The 22,083-nt window shown below is 36.6% G+C and overlaps 1 protein-coding gene across 2 annotated transcripts in view; it reads right to left on the reverse strand.

The window, feature by feature from the left end:
* The window catches only part of pias1a (protein inhibitor of activated STAT, 1a), a 43,228-nt gene that overhangs the window by 12,940 nt on the left and 8,205 nt on the right, over nt 1-22,083 (reverse strand). Inside the window, exons 1-2 of one of the 2 annotated variants that reach the window (XM_042727750.1) lie at nt 14,627-14,764; nt 11,949-12,387 (exon numbers count right to left, since the gene is read on the reverse strand). In XM_042727750.1, coding sequence (XP_042583684.1) covers nt 11,949-12,387; nt 14,627-14,644 — 457 coding nt within the window. In that variant the 5' untranslated portion in view covers nt 14,645-14,764. Of the gene's footprint in view, nt 1-11,948; nt 12,388-14,626; nt 14,765-22,083 lie in introns of those variants that run through there. The other variant, XM_042727749.1, reaches the window with a different exon arrangement.

Genomic DNA, 22,083 nt, shown 5'->3' on the forward strand with positions numbered 1-22,083 from the left:
GGAGACAGAAAAACAGACAAAGACAAAAACAAGCGCAAACATCAATATGGCATACACAAGATGAAAAGATTTTTATGACAGAAAATAGTGACAGTAGTGATCCCTAAGTTGCTTCTTTTTTATTATTATGATAGAACAGTGTAGAGCTGACAGAAAGCAAAGTGGGAGAGAGAGAGGGGGAGGGGGACAGGATCTGGAAAAGCAAGGGAATGATGGTGAACCACACCGAAAGATGGCAGTGCAGCATCTAATCATTAAAGTACAGAAGAACAGCGATGTTAATGCTAGCTAAAGAATTACTGAATGCACCTTTATGTACTACAAAGCGTTTTTTTTATTATTATTTTGCAAGGAACAAAAAGCTAACTGTGTTTTCTTACAAGAGACTCATTCTGCTTTGAATGATGAAAGATTTTGGAGAATTCAATGGGGTGATTTAGCCTTGTTTGCACATGGATCTTTACATTCAGCTGGAGTGATGGTATTTTTAACAGATTTGAAGGCTCTTTAATTGTTCATAAAGGGGACACAGAAGGTCACTGGTTAATGACAGTAGTAGAAATTCATTACAAATATTATATATTACTCTGTACTTACTGTTATAATAACAGTGTCTAACAGAGAAATGTTTGAGAAACTTGGTCATTTGGTTAATGAATGGGGAAAAATATATATAATGCAGAAAATGTGATAATGGGGCTCAAAGAGGTACACATTCTGTGTATAATGATACTATATGGAATTTTTGTAAAACTGTAAATGTTGTTGATTACTGGAGGGTATCCAACCCAGATAGTATTCCGCATGCATGGTTTAAACCCTCAAGAAATGCCTCGGAATGTAAAATTACAGCTCCCCACTTACAGATCACTGTATGGTTACTCAGTCCTTAGCAGTCTTTAAGAAATATCAAATTTCTCCTAATATTTGGAAGTTTAATAATGATAAAAATTATAGATTTTATCAACAGGTGTTGGCTCTCACTGAGGAGATTGAAAAGCTAGATATGTCTAACTTACATCAATGGGAATGGTTTCAATTTAAGGTTAAACATAGCAATTGATGTAGGCACATTTTTATCAGTGAGAAGAAAACATAAACAAAGGGAACTGATTGGGGAAATAAATTCACTGGAGGTTAATACTCAAGAATCACCAGAAAATTCAGCAAAATTACAGTCACTGCAATCTAAACTAAATGAGTTGCATTAAGAAATAAAGCAGATGGAGCTTATATTCGATCAAGAATGTGGTGGATTGAAAAAGGAGAAAAAAGTTTTTCCAGCCTTGAAAAACAAAGAAATAAATTTGTAAGCTTAAGATTAATTAAATTATAACATATGATCAAAAAGTAATTCAAAATTTAATTTTGCTTTTCTATTCTAAACTTTATAAATGCAATTATAAAAAAGCCTACTGTGATTCTATATTTATGATTATAAGAGATAAAGTACATAAACTGAATGAGGAAAAAAAATCTTCATTGATGATGAGTTGACTTTGGAGGAAATGGATGTAGCTTTAAAACAAATTAATAATAGTAAATCACCAGGTATAGATGGTATAGATTTTTAGAATGCATTCAGAAGGGAAGCTTATCACCTACTAACAGGTTTAATAACCTTGCTACCTAAACCCCAAAAAACAATTGCTATTATTAGATAATTGGAGACCAATAACTCTATTATGCACAGATTATAAATTACTTGCCCTGGTGTATGCTAATCACCTTAAACAAGTACTTGGGAAACTTGTAGAGGAGTATCAATCAGCATTTATTAAGGGAAGATAATATTCAAAGCCATATTAGACTAATCCTGGATATGACTACGACTATCAATCACTGATACAATCAGAAAGCCTCATTTTATTTATAGATTTTTTTTAAAGCATTCGACACTGTGGAGCATGAATTTATATTTACGATGCTTAGAATGTTTGGGTTTGGGGAAGGGTTTTGCAAGTTTATTAAAATGTTCTATAACAACATTTATAGTTCTATATCCCTTTATCCAGGTATGACTCCCAGAATTGAAATTTTACATGGAATTAGATAAGGATATCCAATCTCTCCAAAACTGTTTATATTATGCACTCAAATGTTAGCTTATTTAGTTGTCAACCATCCTCAATTAAAAGGAATAACAATTTCTCATTATAAATATCGAATTAGTCAATTTGCTGATGACACGGTAATATTTTTAAAAGATAAATCTATAGTTAAAAAAGCCCTGAATATTTTTTCATTTTTTTCTAGAGCATCAGGATGAAGCCTAAATGTAAAAATGTATGAATAAAGAATCCATTCCTGTTAAATCTGAAGTGAAATACTTGGGTTTAATAATTTCTTAAGAAATACATACGATTAAATTAGTAAACATAGAAGAGAGAACTGACAGTATGAAAAAAATCCCTTAATCATTGGCTTATGAGAGATCTGTCTATTATGGGCAGAATCGTCTTGACCAAAGCAGAAGGCATATCTAAACTAATTTACCCATGTTACTCTCTTTATGTTTCTCCTCGACTGATAAAAAAGGTTGGCTCTATTATGTTTCATTTTATAAGGAAAAACAAAACACATTATATTAAAAAATCTTAGAAGAATAAAGAATATAAAGATGGAGGTCTGAAAGCCACTGAATTTGAATACACGGTTGGAGTACTTAAACTGAATTGGATTAAAATGTATTTAGCACAACATAACTCAATGTGGTTTCACATACCTAAGTGTGTATTCAAGAAAGTTGGAGGGTTCGATTTTTTGCTTAAATGTGATTTTGAGGTTTCCAAATTGTCAATTAAGCTTTCAAAATTCCACAAACAGATTTTGTACTATTTGAAAATGATATTCCAAATTTTACACCACATGGTTCTAGTTCATGGTTCTTTTTGGAATAACAGAACTATTATAACAAATAGAAAGACAGTATTTAAACAGGAGTGGTATAAAAAAATGTTTTATATGTTGATCTCTTTGAGATCAACTGGTCAAATTATTTAATATAATTAATTCATGGAAAAATTAGAGAAAAAAAGTTTCTGTGGAGAATTTAATACTTTGTGTAATCCCTCTTGCTTTAAAACAATTGATACAAAACACTCTTTCATATTCAAATGTATCTGTTAAATTGCCTGAGTTAAAGATTGGAGAAGTACATACTGGGGACAAAAATATGCAAGAACAAAGTAATAGGGAATGTATTAAAATGTAAATTATTTTCAGATTTTAATACACCTTCAAAATTAAAACAATTTGACAATGAAATATTTAAAAACAAATTCTGTAATTATCTTAAATGGCCAATTCTACCTAAAATGAAGGATATTCAGTTTAGGATTATTAATAATGTGTATCCAGCTGACGAAATTTTTCGTAAAAGATTCCGTTTTGAGGTAGATCCTTGTGTTTTTTGTTTAGAAAAGCCTGAAATCATTGAACATTAATTTTTTTCTTGTCCAGTCGCATTGAAGTTCTGGCAGGATCTTTTAAAGCTGGCTAAATATTGATATCAACACTGATATTCCATCAATAAATTTGTTTCAGGTTTTGGTTTATGCAGATGGTATTTCGAAAAATATGTCATTGATGTTAAACATTATTATTACAATGGGCAAATATCATATACACAAAAGTAAGTGGAATAACAGTAAACCCTCTTTAAACTGCTTTAAAAATGAATGCAAAAAATAATTTGAATCTTTAAAACACTTATCCAAAGATAATCAACCCCTTAGGAATTTTATAAAACCATGTATGAGTCTCTTTCCTTTTAAGGTAAGGACCCCTATTTTTTTTTTTCTCCATGCAACCCCCTGAAATGTTGAAAGAATGTTTGTTTTGTTTGTTGTTATTGTATGTATATGTGTATGTATATATATATATATGTATATGTATGTATGTATGTATACACATGGACATTTATGTATGATGAAGATGTAATTGGAAAAGTGTATATTTTGTCATATGCATTTTATTGTTCCCCATTTGAGTTTGTAAATTGATATTGTTCAATAATAATAATAAAAAAAAAAACTTTATGTACTACAGCACTCTTGCTTGTATAAGATCTTCCTTAAAGAAAGCTTGATTTGTTAATGAGACATTCGATTCGCAGGTGGTTTCATGGTTTTTTGTTAGTTCATGTTAGTCAAAGATCATCATGTAAACACGCATCTTCAAAAATTACACAAAATGTCTTAATTCCTGCTTCTTTGTGAAGCTGTTTTTCAGGTTGTTACCGTTTTACTTTCTCTATACTTGCTGCACGCTCTCCCCCTCCCGGCTGCTTTTATTCTTGATTCATTTTATTTTCTCCGTTGCCGTCATTTGTCTTTTCCCTTCTCATACACGTACAATACATCATTCTGTTGACAGGTCTATTGACTTTGCTTTATTTCATCAGCATACACCAAAAGAGAGAGCGTTCTTTGAATATGAGTGTGTGAGGCATCGTTATGGAGCTAATTACTTTCCATTTAACTATGAATATTGACCAGGGCCGTGCTGATGAAAGGCCAAACAAGTGCCGCTATACACACACCTACCCATTTTCACAGGCTGTACCTTCCCCTGGCCCTTTCTTTCCTGCTTTGCTTGTATTCAATCTGTCTCTTGTTCTCTCCTGCACCTTCATCAAATCTCTCACTTTCCTTAACATGAAACTGCAGGGGTGCAATTAAACCTGGAAAATCGACTCGACGACACATAATTAGCCTGATCTCTATTCTCACAATCAACACTGGGGAGGTAAAAGACGAGAGAGCTAGAGAAAGAGAAAGATGGGTATGGGAGAGACAGAGAAAATAACGGTGTTGAGATGAAGGAAAACAAAGGGAGATTGACGCGGAGAGGCGGACAGGGGCATATGAGAGAAAGAGAGAGAGAAAGAGAGAGAGAGATTGAGAGGGAAAGAGAGAAAGAGAACAAGTACAAGTTCCCTCCCCCATGTCTAATCTAAAAATAGCACAGCAGTCTTTATCATCTGATTTGCTTCAACAGTTGGATGCAAAGTGGACGTGAAGGCCTGTGTGTTACAGTTTGTTTTCTGACAAACCTTCCCGTTTATCTGCATGCGCCTAATTAACACAGACATTAATCCTTCTCTGTAGCCATGTGCGAGGGCAACAGCATCTAACAGTGCACCTTCATTACCATCTGATTATAAATGTGAAGCCAAACCAAAAATCTCAAAATATGCATGAGTTTTTATGACGATGTGCTTATTCTAACAAATACTTTCTCATTGGTAAAGTCATTTGTTGCTGAATTTAGATTAGAATGGGCTAAATAAGCATTTGATTTTCTCTTTCACAGGAGGGCGTCTTGTGGATTAGACTCTTTATTGTGTTGACTGCACGGCTGGCTGTGTGTTGTGTGATTGATAGTGATGTCTGTGTGTTTTCATTCTTCAGAGAGGCTGGCTGATTCATGATTCTGGATACTGAGTTAAGTAATAGTTAGACTGAAACTCACTGCGGCTGCACAACTTTGTGTGATACTGGCGCAAAATCAAACCAACAAACCAAAATCTCATATCACGATATGAGTAATAATCCATATAATCCAGTTCAGGAATGCACTAATGTAAAAATTCCAATAAGATGGCAATGGAATGGAATAAATATGAAAGGCACTTCATTTAATTTACTTTATCTTAAAAGGGTCATATGATGCGATTTCAAGTTTTCCTTTCTCTTTGGAGTGTTACAAGCTGTTTGTGAATAGATAAGATCCCTAAAGTTGCCAAGACTAAAACCCAAAGAGATATTCTTAATAAAAGTTTAGACTCATCCACGCCCTCCTAAAGTGCCACATTTAAACACACCCCCACATGTCTACGTCACGATGTTCAAACAAATAAATAACACAACCAAAACATTAACATAAAGAAAGAAGGCGTAACTTTGATTCTCGCTTTTGCTGCTGCTGCCATGTTGTGGAGATGCTGATTCGTTGTGAAAGCAAAAATACTTTGTTTAGCCTTCCAAAAGAGGACACAACTAGAAATCAGTGGTTAAGTTGTATTTCCAACACTGTTCCAGAACAGTACAACCCAAATATTCAGATGTGTGCAGCACATTTTATGGAGGACTGTTTCCTGATCCTGGGAGAGAAGACTACAATGACGGCTGTTCCGACTCACAGTCTGTAAGTATGTTTACATATTTAAAAGATTTGCCACTGACGATTCAAATGCAAGTTTTGAGGAGTGTAGAGTAGCACTTGTTGTTTGTCATATCTCCGATCACAAATGCAGAAATGGTTTTAAGTTTACTCTGCGTGATGCAACACAACGTGTAAAAAGACAGTACAAGTCATTATAATCCATAATTATGTCCCCACTTTATGCAACAAATGTCTCATTTGTAATGGATTTTATTGTTTTTGTCTTGTCATGCCGGTGTTCTGACCGGGACATGCATCACAGAATGGCAAGGAATGTATCATTTCCATTGTTTATTTTCTGGTAATCCAATGAACATGCAAAACATTCATATTTAAACCGTCTTTTTGCAGTTTAATAGAATTATAGAATTATATTGTATTTTGTCGCACCGCGCGATGTGATCGATGTGGTAGGCATGAGTTCTGGGCTGGTATAAACACCAGCATTGACTGAGAGGCCGCGATCAGCTCCGGTGGCCGTAACACAGGCTTTAAAGGGATACTCCATCCCAAAATGAAAATTTTGTCATTATTCACTTACCCCCATGTCGTTCCTAACCCGTAAAAGCTTTGTTCATCTTCGGAACACAATTTAAGATATTTTGGATGAAAACAGGGAGGCTTGAGACTGTCCCATAGACTGCCAAATAAATAACAGTGTCAAGGTCCAGGAAAGTATGTAAATCATCGTCAGAATACTCCATCTGCCATCAGTGATTCAACCGTAATGTTATGACGCGACGAGAATACTTTTTGTACATGAAGAAAACAAAAATAACGACTTTATTCAACAATTCCTCTCCTCTTTTTCTCTCCAAATCAGCGTAGCACCATTTGGGCAATTCTGAGCATTACGCAGATTAGGGGTGCACCGATTAAGATCGGCCGATCGTTAATGTGCATCTCGTCAGTAAAGTCGGTTATCTAATCAGCGATAAATTCCATCAGGTGCATGATTACACATAGAGCAGCTGTTACTACACAGAGCCGTTGTTAACTGACAAGCTGCGCAAATCCACGTTCATTATCAGCGTTTATTTGCGCAGCTTTACTGACGAGATGCGCATTAACGATCGGCCGATCTTGATCGGTGCACCCCTAACGCAGATGGAGTACGCTCTTCTGTGTCAGCCACGCTGCGCCGATGCGTTGTTTGTTTTCAAACCAAAGCATAAATACACGTAAAAAACATATCCTTTCATCACTTCTGACACAGAAGAGCGTACTCCATCTGCGTACTGCTCAGAATTGCCAAAATGGTGCTACGCTGATTTGGAGAGACACAGTGGAGAGGAATTGTTGAATAAAGTCATTATATTTGTTTTCTTCATGTAAAAAAAGTATTCTCGTCGCTTCATAACGTTACGGTTGAATCACTGATGGCAGATGGACTATTCTGACGATGCTTTTCATACTTTCTCTGACAGTCTCAAGCCTCCCTGTTTTTATCCAAAATATCTTAAACTGTGTTCTGAAGACGAACAAAGCTTTTACGGGATTGGAACGACATGGGGGTAAGTGATAAATGACAAAATTTTCATTTTGGGATGGAGTAACCCTTTAATGCGCCGCAAACACGTGCCATGACACGCAGATCAGCTCTAGTCTCTAAGGTCAATGAATCTGCTGTTAAAAATTAGCCATCCATTCATCATATCATCGTGCAAAACTAAGAATTAGAATCATTGTAATTTGATGATAAAATATAGGTGGGGGTGGGTGGTGGCCAGATAATTTGAAGCAGGCAACAGGCTCGTATCAGCCGATAATATCGGTTAAATGATATATCGGTCGGGCTCTGTTCATAATAAAAGAAAATGTTTCTTGAGCACCAAATCACCATATTAGAATTGTTTCTGAAGGATCATGTGACAGTAGAGACTGGAGTAATGGAAAGGGGGAACATCCCAGCACTGATTGCGACACGAGAGCAATTAATATTACATGTATGCGTTTCTTTTAGCAATGCTGCAGTCACTCATCAGCATATCAAACTGCATATTACTATTAGTAACGGTTTTATCTAGTCATGAGCTTTATGGGAAGCCAAACACTTCAAAAACCATGCAAACCAACATCCACATGACCCAGATGACTGAAAGTGGATCTGTTTACATGCTCGACCCACTAATAGCGTGCCTGAGATCAATTTAGGTATTCGTGTAAACATAGTCAGTGATGTTTCGTGATATTTCAGTGATGTTTGACTTTAGCGTGCCTACACACACACAGCCCCATACTAAGCGTCTGTAGATCATTCGTTTTAATGAAAACACTGCTAGGATACTCTAAACCCAACATACACGCCAATAAAAATTCCTCTCAGTCTTTCTGCAGAACACTAAGACAGAAAGAGAAACAGAAAGAAATGGAGAGACAAAGAACGAAACAGAAAGGGAGACTGAGCACAGCTGTAACTAATACTGAGTTATCTACTAATCTGTTACTTTCTGTTTAAATGTGAGCTTCAGCAATGTTGTATTGTTTGCGGTAATTAAAGCTAATTTCAATTTGATATAAACAGAGACAAAACATCTAGTGTTGAGCTGATGCTGATGCTCTAAATCTGTTTAACTCATTTCATTTACAAAACTATTCTGACATTGCTGAAATTGTCTATGATGCAGTCTTCAGTCAGAAAGTGTATAAACTGTATTGTTTGGTTCATAACTGAAGGATGCTCACTGAATTGCTCTCAATGTGTGGGAGTACATTCATGCTGCGAGCAGCAGCAAGACACATCTCTGCTAATTAATAAAAGACACTGACATCCTTTCAATGACGAAAATACATCTAAAAAGGGTCCAAGTTCTTTAAATGCTCCTATATACCAGCATGCCAGAGAGTGATTGATGTAATGACTAATCTATGCATAGTGCATGGGTAGCTCCAATGAGAGCAGAATAATGATGATAATGTGATTATGATGAATAAATAAATACTCGCTTCCTGTGGCGTATGAGGCAGGAAGGCAATGCTATGCTGTTAAAGATAAATATGTTGTTCAAGCACAATAAGAATCACACACATGATCACATGAAAGGACAAATAATACAGTAAATACTTTTACAAAGTTACAAAAGTTTTCTATTTTCTGAATGCTGTTTTTTTTTACCTTTTTATATCACTGATAATAAGAAGAAATGTTTCTGGAGCAAAATGTTAATATTTTGAATACAGCTTAGAATTATTATTAAAATAATAATATTTCACAAATTAGCGTTTTATGTTTTTTTAAATAAATGCAGCCTTGGTGAGAATAAGAAGCTTTGTGTTGTTGTTTTTGTTGTTGTTTTTTCCAACAAATTTTTTTTTACAAATGTTGCACATCCTAAACTTGGGAAGTGCATGTACAGAGAGAAAAAAAGTGTCCACTGAGTTAATTTTATTTTGACGAAAATCACTTAAACATTTTCCGAATTTGTAAGAAGGATGTTCCCAGGAGGACTTAAACACAGCATTTAGTAGGGTGTGTTTTAACATCATTAATTCTACCATTACATTAAAGCAAAGGGAATAAAGAGAATCAAAACACAACACACTACTATCAAAGAACAGAGAACAGGCATGCTAAATAGACACATCATCATACAAACATTTAGCTTGAAACGAAATTAGCTTTATTAAATAAAATGGTGTATTTAACCATGCTAACACCAAACCTAAAGATCTGTTCCAAGAGACTGAGCACACAACTGCTAAAATTGTGTTAAGCGCTTGCAGTGAATGAAACTGAATGCCATTGGAATATATAATCTATGACTCAGTAAAGCTCAATGAAAATGTAAATATGCACAAACTGATCAAACACATCATTGTTTTACCCAGACTGAAGGTATAGGCTTATTTAGTTAACGTTAATGACTAACCACATATCTAACATGTCTGCTTATCTATTCAAAACTGCTAAATTTACACTTTACTTTATTACACAGCAAGTCTAGTATATTGCTCTAGTACTGCTGGGATTGTGTTGTCTGTACTGCATATCACCTTTCACATGTGCAATTTAAAACCTATACGACTGTGAAACAAACTGCGAAAAGTTTCAGTTGGTGTGTGATCCAAGCACCTATTTACACCACTGAGAACATGACTCTGAACCACAGACATTTAAAAGGATTACTCTAATACAAAATCAACTGCCAAAATCGTAATAGCCTTTAAAACACAGAGAGAGAAAGCAAGTGAAGATTTGTGCATAAACAAATTTAATTATTACCTGCAGCATTAAATTGAAAAATTGTAACACCTTGAATATAATTACTTTGCTCAAGTTGAAATACACACAGCCAAAAACACACTTCATATGTTGTCCCATCTTAAAGAAAAGCACACATTTTGCTCTGACTTTTGATGTTTTAGCACAGTACACCCTGAATAGTCTATCTATCAGCAGGCTGATATTTTATACATGAGCTGTGGGGTGGATGCATTTTTGGGGTGGAAGCTTTATAGGTTTGCGCATTTATGAGTGAAGTAGATGAGTGTTTGTTTGCTGCAAAAGAATTATGCCACTATATGCTTGTTTTGTTACTATAACCTAGTTCTAGAAGTCAATTGCGTTTAGCAGTGAGTGCTCTAGCACAGTCTGGAACTCATCTATGTGTAAGTATAGTGTTGTCCAGAACTCATTCCTGAGGAACAAAGGAACAGTCGAAAATCGCTGAAGTAAGCAACACTAGTGATTCAGCTAAAGAAAAGCTTAATGACTGTCACATGTCTTCTAACAACTCTTACCTTAGCGGAAGACTTACCCTTACAATTATCTCTGAAACCAAAAGTTTTTAATCTTTTACACCATTTTTCAGAACAGTGGCAAGAGATTCTTGAAACAAAGCAAAATATACAAAACAAAGTCATGGTAGGTCTCAGCAATCTGTACATCATGCTGCAAGAAAACAAATTTTATGTAAAAAGTGATCAGGTCTGTAAGAGTTGCATGTTATTTTTTATTTAGCACTGACCATTTATTTAGTACTAACCTTTTTTAACACAAAATACATTTATTCCACAATAAAAAAAAATAATAGTTGATTTTATAAAAATGACACATTCAGAGAGTTTACATATTTACAAAGGAAATAAAAACAGCTATGGAACATCCAGGTAACAATACAGTATTAAGAATCAAGTACATGTAAACTTTTGAATGGGGTCATTTTTATCAATTCGACTATTATTTTCTCTTGTGGACTATCCAAACTAGTCTTTTTGAAATATCTTATTCAGGTCAGTACTAAATAAAAAATAACATGCATTTTGCATGATCCCTCTTATTTTGGTAAAATAACTAACATTTTGCAGATACTGCAAAGTGTATATAAAAATTTTTGACCACAATTGTATATAGAAAGATAGATTTTCACAAGTTAATTTTGGACTCTGGCTGTTTGGACCACTGCAATGTGTGCTCTAGAAAATTCTGTGCGAAGGTTGTAATGGTGTCTGGTGCCATAGTGTGTGTACTCATGATTTTTAACACTGTATGCAAATGAGAGTGAGAGAGACAGTTTAGGAAAAGAGAGAGACTGTGGTTGGTTGTGGGGATTGGCAGTCTATTTGAACAACACTCCTCAGGCAAACGAACATGCTGATGCCAAACCAGCCAATCCCATTAAAATGCTAATGTAGGGAAAAAGGGGTCCGCACATCTCTACAGTTGCCGTACATCACACAGATCTACAGATACGCACCGTTCTAAAAAAAAATACACCACTAAAAATGTGCACTAACATACACACGCCTCACTATCTCTCCTTGAAATCTCAGAAACTCACCAAGACTCGTGGGTTTAATGAGCTCATCCAGTACGTCATAGAAGGGCAACCGCTGCAGTTTGACATCAGGGTGTACGGGGTGCAGGTTCGTGGGGAGGTGGGGCAGGCCCAGCTCGTGTTTGGGCCCGAGGAGGGAGATAGGAAGCAGAGGGGATGAGGGCGCTCCGTGCCCATCAAATCCCAACTGCGTGAGCCCCGGGGGCAAGGAGGCAGCAGCGGGGTGGACTCCGGGCAGGGCCAGTTCTGCCGGGGACACCAACTTGGTGGGGAAGCGTCGTCTGTAGAGCTCCTTGATCTTCATCTGGACGGCAGGGCTGCAGCCGGCTTTAAGGAGGTGTAAGGCTTTAGTCAAGAGCTCATGCTTTCGTCCATGTTTGTTTCTGCCCGCGTAGCCCAGAAGAACCTGCAGCTCTGACACCCGCAGGCTCATCACCATTTGCTACAGGAGAAGGAAAGAACGAGAGCGGCAGAAATTAACACGTACATTCTGAGCCAACTCGATGACAACATCACACTTCCAAGCCAAACGCACTTCATTTGCATAGGCCAAACTGTTTACTGGGCAAACACGCATACACATACTCGCAGCTCAGACACTGATACACACATCTGAAGGCACACACTCAAATACAAACACATCTCTCACACACACGCTTTCCCTCAGGCTAGGATAGTTCAGTAATGGTCTAAGCTATGAAATATGCAGGAGCAGCCCCAAACACACACAAACACAACGGAAGTGTCACATTCCACAGGCTTGAAAACGAGAAGGAAAAACCAAACAGAAGAGGCCAAACAATGCAGACCAAAGACGGGCAATGTACACACTAACATTCTTAATAATATACCATTCTTCTTCAGAACGGCAAACGAACACATACGGTCCAGTTTGATTGACGTGTGTTTCCTGTTGAGATTAAAGAGACAGTTCACCAAAAAATGAACAGTCTTGTCATTTCTCAGTACGTGTTCTTATGCAGCCTTGCATCCTTGTGTTTTTCCAATACGTCGTCCTCAACCGTTGAAGTTCAATTCCAACACTCAAGAATGCAAATACAGAGGACATTCATGAAAGTACCCAGCAGTCTTCTTGATATCGAGGATGCAGCAAATGCAGACTTAAGAAAAGCAAACCGTTAAAAATCCCAGTAAACGCTGTGGATAGACAGCGTTATGTAAGCTTAAAGGAATAGTTCAAACAGTTGTTAGCCCCTATTGACTTTTTCCCTGCTATGATTTCCCTACAACTGTTTGATTACCAGCATTCTTCAAAATATCTTCTTTTGTGTTCATCATAAAAAAGACATTTATACAGGTTTAGAACGACATGAGCGTGAGTGAATGACAACAAAATTTTGGGGTGACACATTTCTTTAAACTTCTAGCATTAAACTTCCTGCTGCATGCGTGCAAAGGCGTGACTGCTTGTAAAAATAAATATGACATTTTGTTTGCCACAATCTTAATAAAGTGATAAAGACCTGAAAAAAGCCTGCAATACTTTTTCGTGGCATATTATAAAGAATCTTACCACCGACAGAGCACAATTTACATATACATGCAGTAAAATAAAAAGATATAAAATAATGTAAGTAAATCTTTTAATCAGTTATGATGACATCTGTGATGTTATGTTCACAGTATAGGTCTATAATTGTGCAATGGGTGGTGCTGTCCTGCTATTTAAAATGTGCTGGGATGGGCCAGTTGAGTAATAAGACATTGAGAAACATCCTCTGTCATCATTTACTCACCATCATCCAATGTCAAACCTATATAGAAGTGAAAAATGTGCACTTATGTGTCCATACAATGTAAGTCAATGGGGACTAGTGTTGTTTTAGACTCCGTTGGCTTTCACTATATAACAAAATAGTTCAAAATATGTTTCAAAATCTCTTCTTGTGTTTCAAACAAAAAAGTAATACAGGTTTGGATGGAATTCAATGAGGGTGAACATATGATGACAGAATTAGAATTTTGGGTGGAACTATCCGTTAAAACATTTGCATTTGGAACCTACAATATTCTTAAGTAACGTCTGTTTGCATTCTTTCCTGTGCAAATATGTATTAGCTTCTCCTTTGGACAAGATATTACTTTAGAATTAACCAGACAATAAAAAGCTAACAATGCACTGATTAACAACTCAATCCCTCTGCTGCAAACAAGAACAAATCAGAGCAGATGCTCTTACAACCAGGAGCCTGCCAGACATTCCTGAATAAAACACATTATGCATTTCTGCTTTAAAATGAGGAGAGGAGAGGAGAGGAGAGGTTGGTTCAGGAAGAAAAAGAGAATGACAGTGGGCATGTGAGAGAGAGAGAGAGAGAGAGAGAGAGAGAGAGAGAGAGAGAGAGAGAGAGAGATAAAGAGAGAGAGAGAGAGAGAGAGAGAGAGAGAGAGATAGAGAGAAAGAGAGAGAGAGAGAGGGAGAGAGAGAGAAAGAGATGGGGGAAGGGCAGAGACATGAGCTGCTCGGCTTCCAAAACAAATGAAATTGAACACACACACATTGCACACATAGACAGCTCCAGTAAAAATACTCAGCAGGCATAATGCTGTTTGAAAGCAGAGTCTGCCGACAAAGGTGCCGTGACTGCAGCTTACAAGAATGACTCTTATTTCCCCCTATAATGACCCATAACAATCCAATCAGTCATTAATTCACTTACTGATCCATCATATTCCATCAATTGTCGGGAACAAATGCAGAAATGACAATCAATAACTGAGCTGTTCAGGTGAAGGGATGGAGAAATCAGAACTAAAAGATGCAGACATTCATTTACGGACAAATCATTCGGTCTGGTGAACACACTCTGAAAAAAAAAAGAAAAGAAAAAAGGCAGGTGAAATAGTGCAGACCAGCCAGGAACATCTCACACAACAACACACTGACAGCACAGGATATTCACACAGCATTGAAGAGAGAAGTGTGTGTGTGTGTGTGTGTGTGTGTGTGTGTGTGTGTGTGTGTGTGTGTGTGTGTGTGTGTGTGTGTGTGTGTGTGTGAGCGAAACAGAATGAGAGATGTATGATTGAGCTTATGAGTCTGAACAGCTCGACTGAAAGGGAAAAAAGAGAAAGAGAGAGAGATGGAGGCTATGACCATGAGCACGCACACCGCATCTGTCAAATGCTTCACATGTCTGTCAGTTCTCTCTCTGAGATACCCTTGCTTTTTCACATGTCCAGGGTGTGAAAATAGTGACTTGTTTTATCAATCAAATAATGGAAAAATGAGAGTACTAAAGACACTGTGAAAAGAAAATAATAATAACTCAGCTCCAATCATAATAAGGGAGTTAGCTGTGGTTAAATTACATTCCAGGAATTGGATATCATTGGGTGTGAGGCATTGTGACGCACTGTGAAGCATTTTGTAGAACCACACTGAACCAGAAACTGATGGATGCATATATAAACAGACAACAGGACGTTTAAGCAGGTCAGATGGTATTTTAAAGTGTCCCAATATTGTATTGGAGTCCCCTACATCAGGTTTAAATGCATCTAAGGTCAGAAAATTTTTCTCAGAATATACATTTAATATTAGAGTCATTTGCCAATGATTAGGAAATGATTCGTTTCAAGTAAGTTCGGAGCAAGCCCCTCCCTTCCCGAAACCTACTCTGCTCTGATTGGTCAGCTGGCCAAACCTGTTGTGATTGGCACAGAGATGAGTCCTTGAGCCAGTTAGCCAGCGCTACCATTGACAAAGCACCTTTACATAAAACAATAATACAGTCAATCCGTTCTTATAATGACATAAAATACAAAAACACTTATGCAAGCGAATCGTGCCCACAGCTAAAGTTTAGCTGCTAAACTGTGAACACTTAAAACAGTAATGGTGGATACGTTAGCCGAGTGCTAACATGACTAACTGATTAAACAATACAGTTTGTAAACCAAAATATGTCTACTGTAATGTTTGAAGAATGACAGACAAAAGACGCTTGGTCTTAACTTTTAATCAGAATGCAGATCAGTTGTATCACAGGAGCACCAGCCGAAATCACTCATCTCTCCCCCATTAACCCTGTAACTGCCAGTGCAGCACAATAAACAGCAATTTCACAATTATTATAAAGTCTGTGTGCTACACTACATTCTTTATTATTAAACAAAGTAATTAGAACAACGTCAGTCTACAATAATCGACATATTCTTAGGTTCACTGCGAATTTTTAGAACTACTTCAGTAAGACAGTAATATTGTGCTTTACCTGGAAACCTAAAGCTGCACTAGGTATACATCACATATTGGCACAAAAAACTGATATTTTGAGCACTCAATTGAAAATGTACACCTAACGTATCAATCGTACTACTAACAGGTCGTGGTTCAGAGAGCTTGTTAGTCCAAATTAAGAAGATTAGAAGCCAACGAAGATAAAAGCCCAGATTAGAGAAGCAGTTCTTGATAAAATGACAAGCACACAACAAAAGGCTCAAATTGTATTTCTGTGGTATCCTTGAACACCGCGTCTTCTCAACATGATGTAAACGCACTAATAGCAAAAGTGTTTGTGGGCAGATCAGACTCTGTTCGTATTTCGCGGGCAGGTGGGGATTATGCATATGTGTTACCCAGTGAAGTACACCGGTAACAGGCAAAAGATTTGAAAATGTAACGACTCGTAAAGGCAACTCTGAGTCGATTCTCTCTTATGAGAGACAATATCTTTATTTATCATGCACTTTTTTGGTTAACAACTTTGCAGATTTATCCATTTAAGGATAGCTACGTTATAAACTGCAAAAGAGAGATTTTTAAAAAACCCATATGACCTGCTCTTTAAGCCTAGAAAACCATGATAAAAATGAGCTTAAAATACAGAATTCACCAAACACCGTGAGCAGCCAAGTATACCTGCATGATATTCATGGTTTGTTCATATGAATTTTATTCCTCTGACTTTTCTCAACAAGTCAACCGCCCACATATCTCCTCCTACACTCAACCCCCTCTCCCTCATCACAGCCCAGAGGGTCTAATGTTTTATCCCACAGTCATTTACATCCAACTAATACAGCACAATTTCACACACACCAAATCTCAGATGTGAGAAAGTAAAGGTCTTAGTTGTGCCAGTGTCAAGTCAACGTCAGATACGGCCACCCTGCTGAGGTTTTGCTGCACAACACTGTGCCATACGAGTTTCAAAGTGGTTCAACACCACCACCACCACCACTCTAAAACCCACAGAGAGGAGAAACACAGAGGTGTACTTGATGTCTGCAGGCAGAGTCAGTCAGCTTTATTCAAATAGAATAAACCACTATGAATAGTGCTAAAAACAAGTCTGCAAAGCTAGCTCATTCTTTCCAAAAACCGTAATATTGTGAAATATTATAACAATAAACAAAAATAATAACTTTTTTTCTATTTTACTATATTTTAAAATTGTAATTAACTGTAATTTTAATTAAAACATTTATCATCAATGTTGAGAAAAGTTGCTCACTAATATTTTATGGAAACTGTAAAACATCTTTTCAGAATTCTTTAAGTAGAAGAAATTTAAAAAAACATTTATTTGTAATTTAAGACTTTCTCAGACTTTAATTAAAAGTAACTGACTACGCATTTTTAATTTATTAGAGGCTCCAAGTTTGACAAAAACAAATAGAACTTGAGTTTATATGAATAATATATGCAAATACTTTTATAAACATAAAAGTATAATAATCCAATCCATGTGACTCATGTGTGGTCTGAGGTTGATGTAGTTCCAAATGAATGTGCCATGTGAACTTCTGCTGAAATCCCCTGCACAGTGTGTTGGGAGCAGTGAAGACTGTGTGAGGACCCTGTGAATCAGAACACAGCTGGAATCTAATCAATCTAGTGAAGGGCTTATTAAACAAGTGCACATTACTGAAGGTCTGTGTAATAATAAATGCACCAAACACAAACAGCACAAAGGTTACGACTGCTCAGCATACAAGCAAAAAAACCTAAATTATTTACTTATCTAATGCAAATTTATGGGTTGATGCATTTGTCTTGGGGCAACAGAAAGGATAGTACTTCTCATTTCTTCTGAAAAACATTTTTTTCTTTTCTTTTTTTTTTTGCAGGGTACGTAAACGTGTATGTGTGTGTGTGTGTGTGTGTGTGTATTTTGGCTCCTGCTGTTCAGGGTAAATCTGTGCCAGGTACATGCTCTAATATCACTTGATGCGGGTGATCCAGCCAAATATTCTTCAAGGTCATGCAGATTTATACTTATTAAAAACAGAAAGGAGAACATAAAATGCCAAATACACCAGCACAAAACCTGAAGGTGTTTGTGTGTTTCTCCATTGCTGAAACAGAGAGTGTTTTTCAGGCTCAGGTGTAATGCGTGATAATTTAAGCATTTGTGTAGGTGCATTGGTGGTCTGTCTTTGGGGCACAGGTGCACATGAGCCTGTGATGAAGATCATCTTTCTTGAAGTGTAATTTCAGAGGATGAAGGTTATTCAGTGACAGAATCCCTCTGTTTTTTCACATGCCTGTCTGTCTGATGCTGCAACTCAGAGCCAACAAACAGTTAAGGGGTCACAAACACACACACCTACCCCCAATTTCACTTGCATGCACACTCTCTTTCTCTCTAGCTAAGAGCCCAGAACACAATTAGTGTGCCAGCTTTTCCTCCAACTCTCTCTCTCTCTCTCTCGTCCGCCCCTCCCCCACCATCTCCAGCCCTGCAGCTCACTGGCGGAAGATCAACTCTCACATACCTCAGTGCTTTGTGTTTCACCAACACAGCACCAGCGGTGAGCGCGCGTACACACACATCCATCCATCCATGTAACCATTAGGGCTAGTCCGAATACCATATTTTGAGCTTCGAAGCTTCGGTAGTAATCAACACCGAATATTCGAAGCTTCGGAGGGAGGGAGCTGAACATATTCGCATATTCAAACATATTCGCGCGCACTCAAAGCGAACTTCTGCCAACACCGCGATGACATCATATTTGCCGCGCGCACCCATGCAAACTTGCGGACGCATCGAGTATAAATCAGCCTTCGCGCGAGCAGGGCTTATATGCCCTGAGAACGGACACTGTAGTTATACAAAACACACAGGTCTGTTAAGAGCAAATATAGACAAATTATTATTAGGCTAAGTTACTGTACGTTTTTTTTATGACTGCCATATTCGCAAGTATTTTCCAAGCAAATTAAGTGCACGTTTTTATCATGTGTAAAATTACTGATTAACATGGCAGATAAAAGCAGCTCGTTTTTTAAACCAACAATATACTATGGGCGTGCTACTTACAGAACTTTTTTCAAACTTGATGTGATGTTGTGGTAGGACAGTTTCAAATCGCATATTTGGCACACTGCCTTTGTCTTGTCCTCACTCAATTTAAGGTGCTCCCACACAGCTGAGGTCTTCGGCATTTTTGTCTTCTCTTCCAGATGAAGTGAATCATGATGTTCACTCAAGGACGATTCATATTCAAGCGCAAGTGAGAACCGTCTCGTGGGAGATGCCAGGTGTTCGGGAAAAAAATTAAAAAGAATATTCGAACGTACAAAGTGTAATGTTTTCAAATAGAAAACATAAATGACATAGGAAATCTATCAACTTTGCATTAATGTAGTAATTTGTTTTTGAATTGCCTTAAGAAGTAAAGATAAAATCTTATGTTTTTCCAACATTTATAATCTGTCATCTAGAAAGAATTACTTGGTCCATGATTGGTTTTATTAAACAGAGAGAGAGAAAAAAAAGAATTAGCTACAAAAACTTACTAAACTAAACTTTTACAAAATGTGCTCAGTATAGAAAACAAAAATAGTAAGGTCATCAGTGTTGGGCAAGCTACTTGGAAAGTGTAGTGAGCTAAGCTAACAGTTACTCTTCATTTAATGAAGCTTCACTACACTACACTGAAATGTAGCAAGCTAAGCTACAGCAACATGGCATTTTTATATTGAACCAACATCATACCAAGTCAATGCTCTTTCAGTGATCAATAAAACTGTCAGTCAAACAGATAGGCATAATAGTTTAGTTTAGTTGTTTATTCAACAACTGTTCCAAACCAGTTTGGCAAAAAAAATCAGTATCATTTACCATTTACCTCATTTTGTGTCACAAGCAAAATCATTTTTGCTGTCAGCCAGAAACCTCCTATTGGTAGTTGGTATTATGGCTTTATTGTATACAGACACATTTATATAAATGTATGTTTTATGTGCCCTCTAGAAGCTTGTGTTCTATAAGTGAATATAGCTTTATTTATCCCAAAGAGGCACAAAATCACTTTCACTGACTTTTTAATTAAGTGTTACCTCCTGGTGGAATGACCTGCTCAACTCAATCCAAGCAGCTGAGTCCTTAGCCATCTTCAAGAATCGGCTAAAAACATATCTCTTCCATCTTTATTTGACCCTCTAACTCTAGCACTCTCTATTCTAATTCTATTCTTTATTTATAAAAAAAAAAAAAAACTTGCCCCTTTTAGACTTGCACTCTATTTACTAACTGCATGTTTTCTTAAAAAAAAAAACGAACACTTGCTTCGCTAATCTTTTTGCATTCTATCTGTTTTCTTTTTATTTATTATATGATTTAAAAAAAAAAACTTGCTACTGCGTTAAGCTTACTGAGACTTGTTATAGTGCATATCATTGCTCTTTTGTTGATTTTGATTGCTTCCACTCTCCTCATTTGTGAGTCGCTTTGGATAAAAGTGTCTGCTAAATGTCTAAATGTAAATAGTAATACTTCACAATAAGGCTCCTTAGTAAACATTAGTTAACTAGTGCAGTTACCATGAACTAAGAATGAACAATACTTCTGCAGCATTTATTAAAGTTAATTTCAACATTTACCAATGCATTATTAAAATCAAGCTGTGTTTTTTTAACATTAGTTAATGCACTGTGAATTAACATGAACTACAAATGTACGGCTGTATTTTCATTAACTAACATTAACAAAGAATAAATGCTGTAACAAATGTATTGTTCACTGTATGAACATTAATGAAATCTTACTGTACTGTATAGTATTACCATATAGATGTATAGGCCTACAAATAACTACATTAAAGGCAGTACGTTGCATGTGTCGTTATAACATTAAAACAAAACCAAAATCAAGTTCAAATACGAAGCTTTTGAGCAGCGAATGTTTTCCCCCGTCATTAATGCCACATTAAAGGCAGTATGGGCATCGCACTTAAATTTTCATGAACTTGCAGGTTGTACAGTTTTCTGTCACTATGTGGGCGCTCAGTTTTTTTTTTCTGTTATTTGGCCAAAGTATCATATTATAAAAGATTCAGTACTTCACACAAGCTATTTGACTCTGACTTGACAACAAATGCAAAGACACTCTTCTCTGCTCCTCAAATATCTTGAAAAAAAAAAAATCAGCACTTAATAAATATAGTGTTTCTTGAGTAAAGAAAACGCTGTACTTATTCAATCAACAGTTCTTTTATTTACCTTCAGACTGCAAACAAGCTGAGATGCTCCAAACTGTGCGCCGAACTTTACTGACAAGAGAGGCAGGAAGAATAATGAGGTTTGACTGACAGTTTGGGGAACCAATGACGTTACGAGGTTTAATGGTGGTGGCGTCACTTTTACTTGTCCAGGATCAGAGATCCTTAGTCTCGCTATCATCATAACAACACGACAATAAAAAACATTACTTCCACCAAAAAAAATTACTTTTTAAAATATATTTAAAAAATAATAATAATAATAATAATAAACTTTATTTTTCTATAGCGCCTTTAAAAGTTACATCTCAAAGCGCTTTACCAAGGCATATAAAAGAAGAATCAATAAAAAACAAATAAAAATAAATTGAGATTGACCATCAGGGAAAACATATCACATATATGCTAACCGGAATAAAAAAATACGTTTTAAGAGAACATTTAAAAATACTAAGGGATTCAGCCTGTCTGATTTCAGTAGGAAGAGAGTTCCAGAGTTTAGGAGCCACAGAAGAGAAGGCCCGGTCACCCATAGAGCGTAAACGAGTTACAGGAATAGTTAAAAAGCCAGAATCCGATGAACGAAGATTGCGCATTGGGGTGTAGACAGTTAAAAGTTCAGTCAGATATTCTGGAGCTAAACCATGCAGGGCCTTGTAGGTAA

This window comes from Cyprinus carpio, chromosome B7, assembly GCF_018340385.1.
Source record: "Cyprinus carpio isolate SPL01 chromosome B7, ASM1834038v1, whole genome shotgun sequence".
Taxonomy (NCBI): Eukaryota; Metazoa; Chordata; class Actinopteri; order Cypriniformes; family Cyprinidae; genus Cyprinus; species Cyprinus carpio.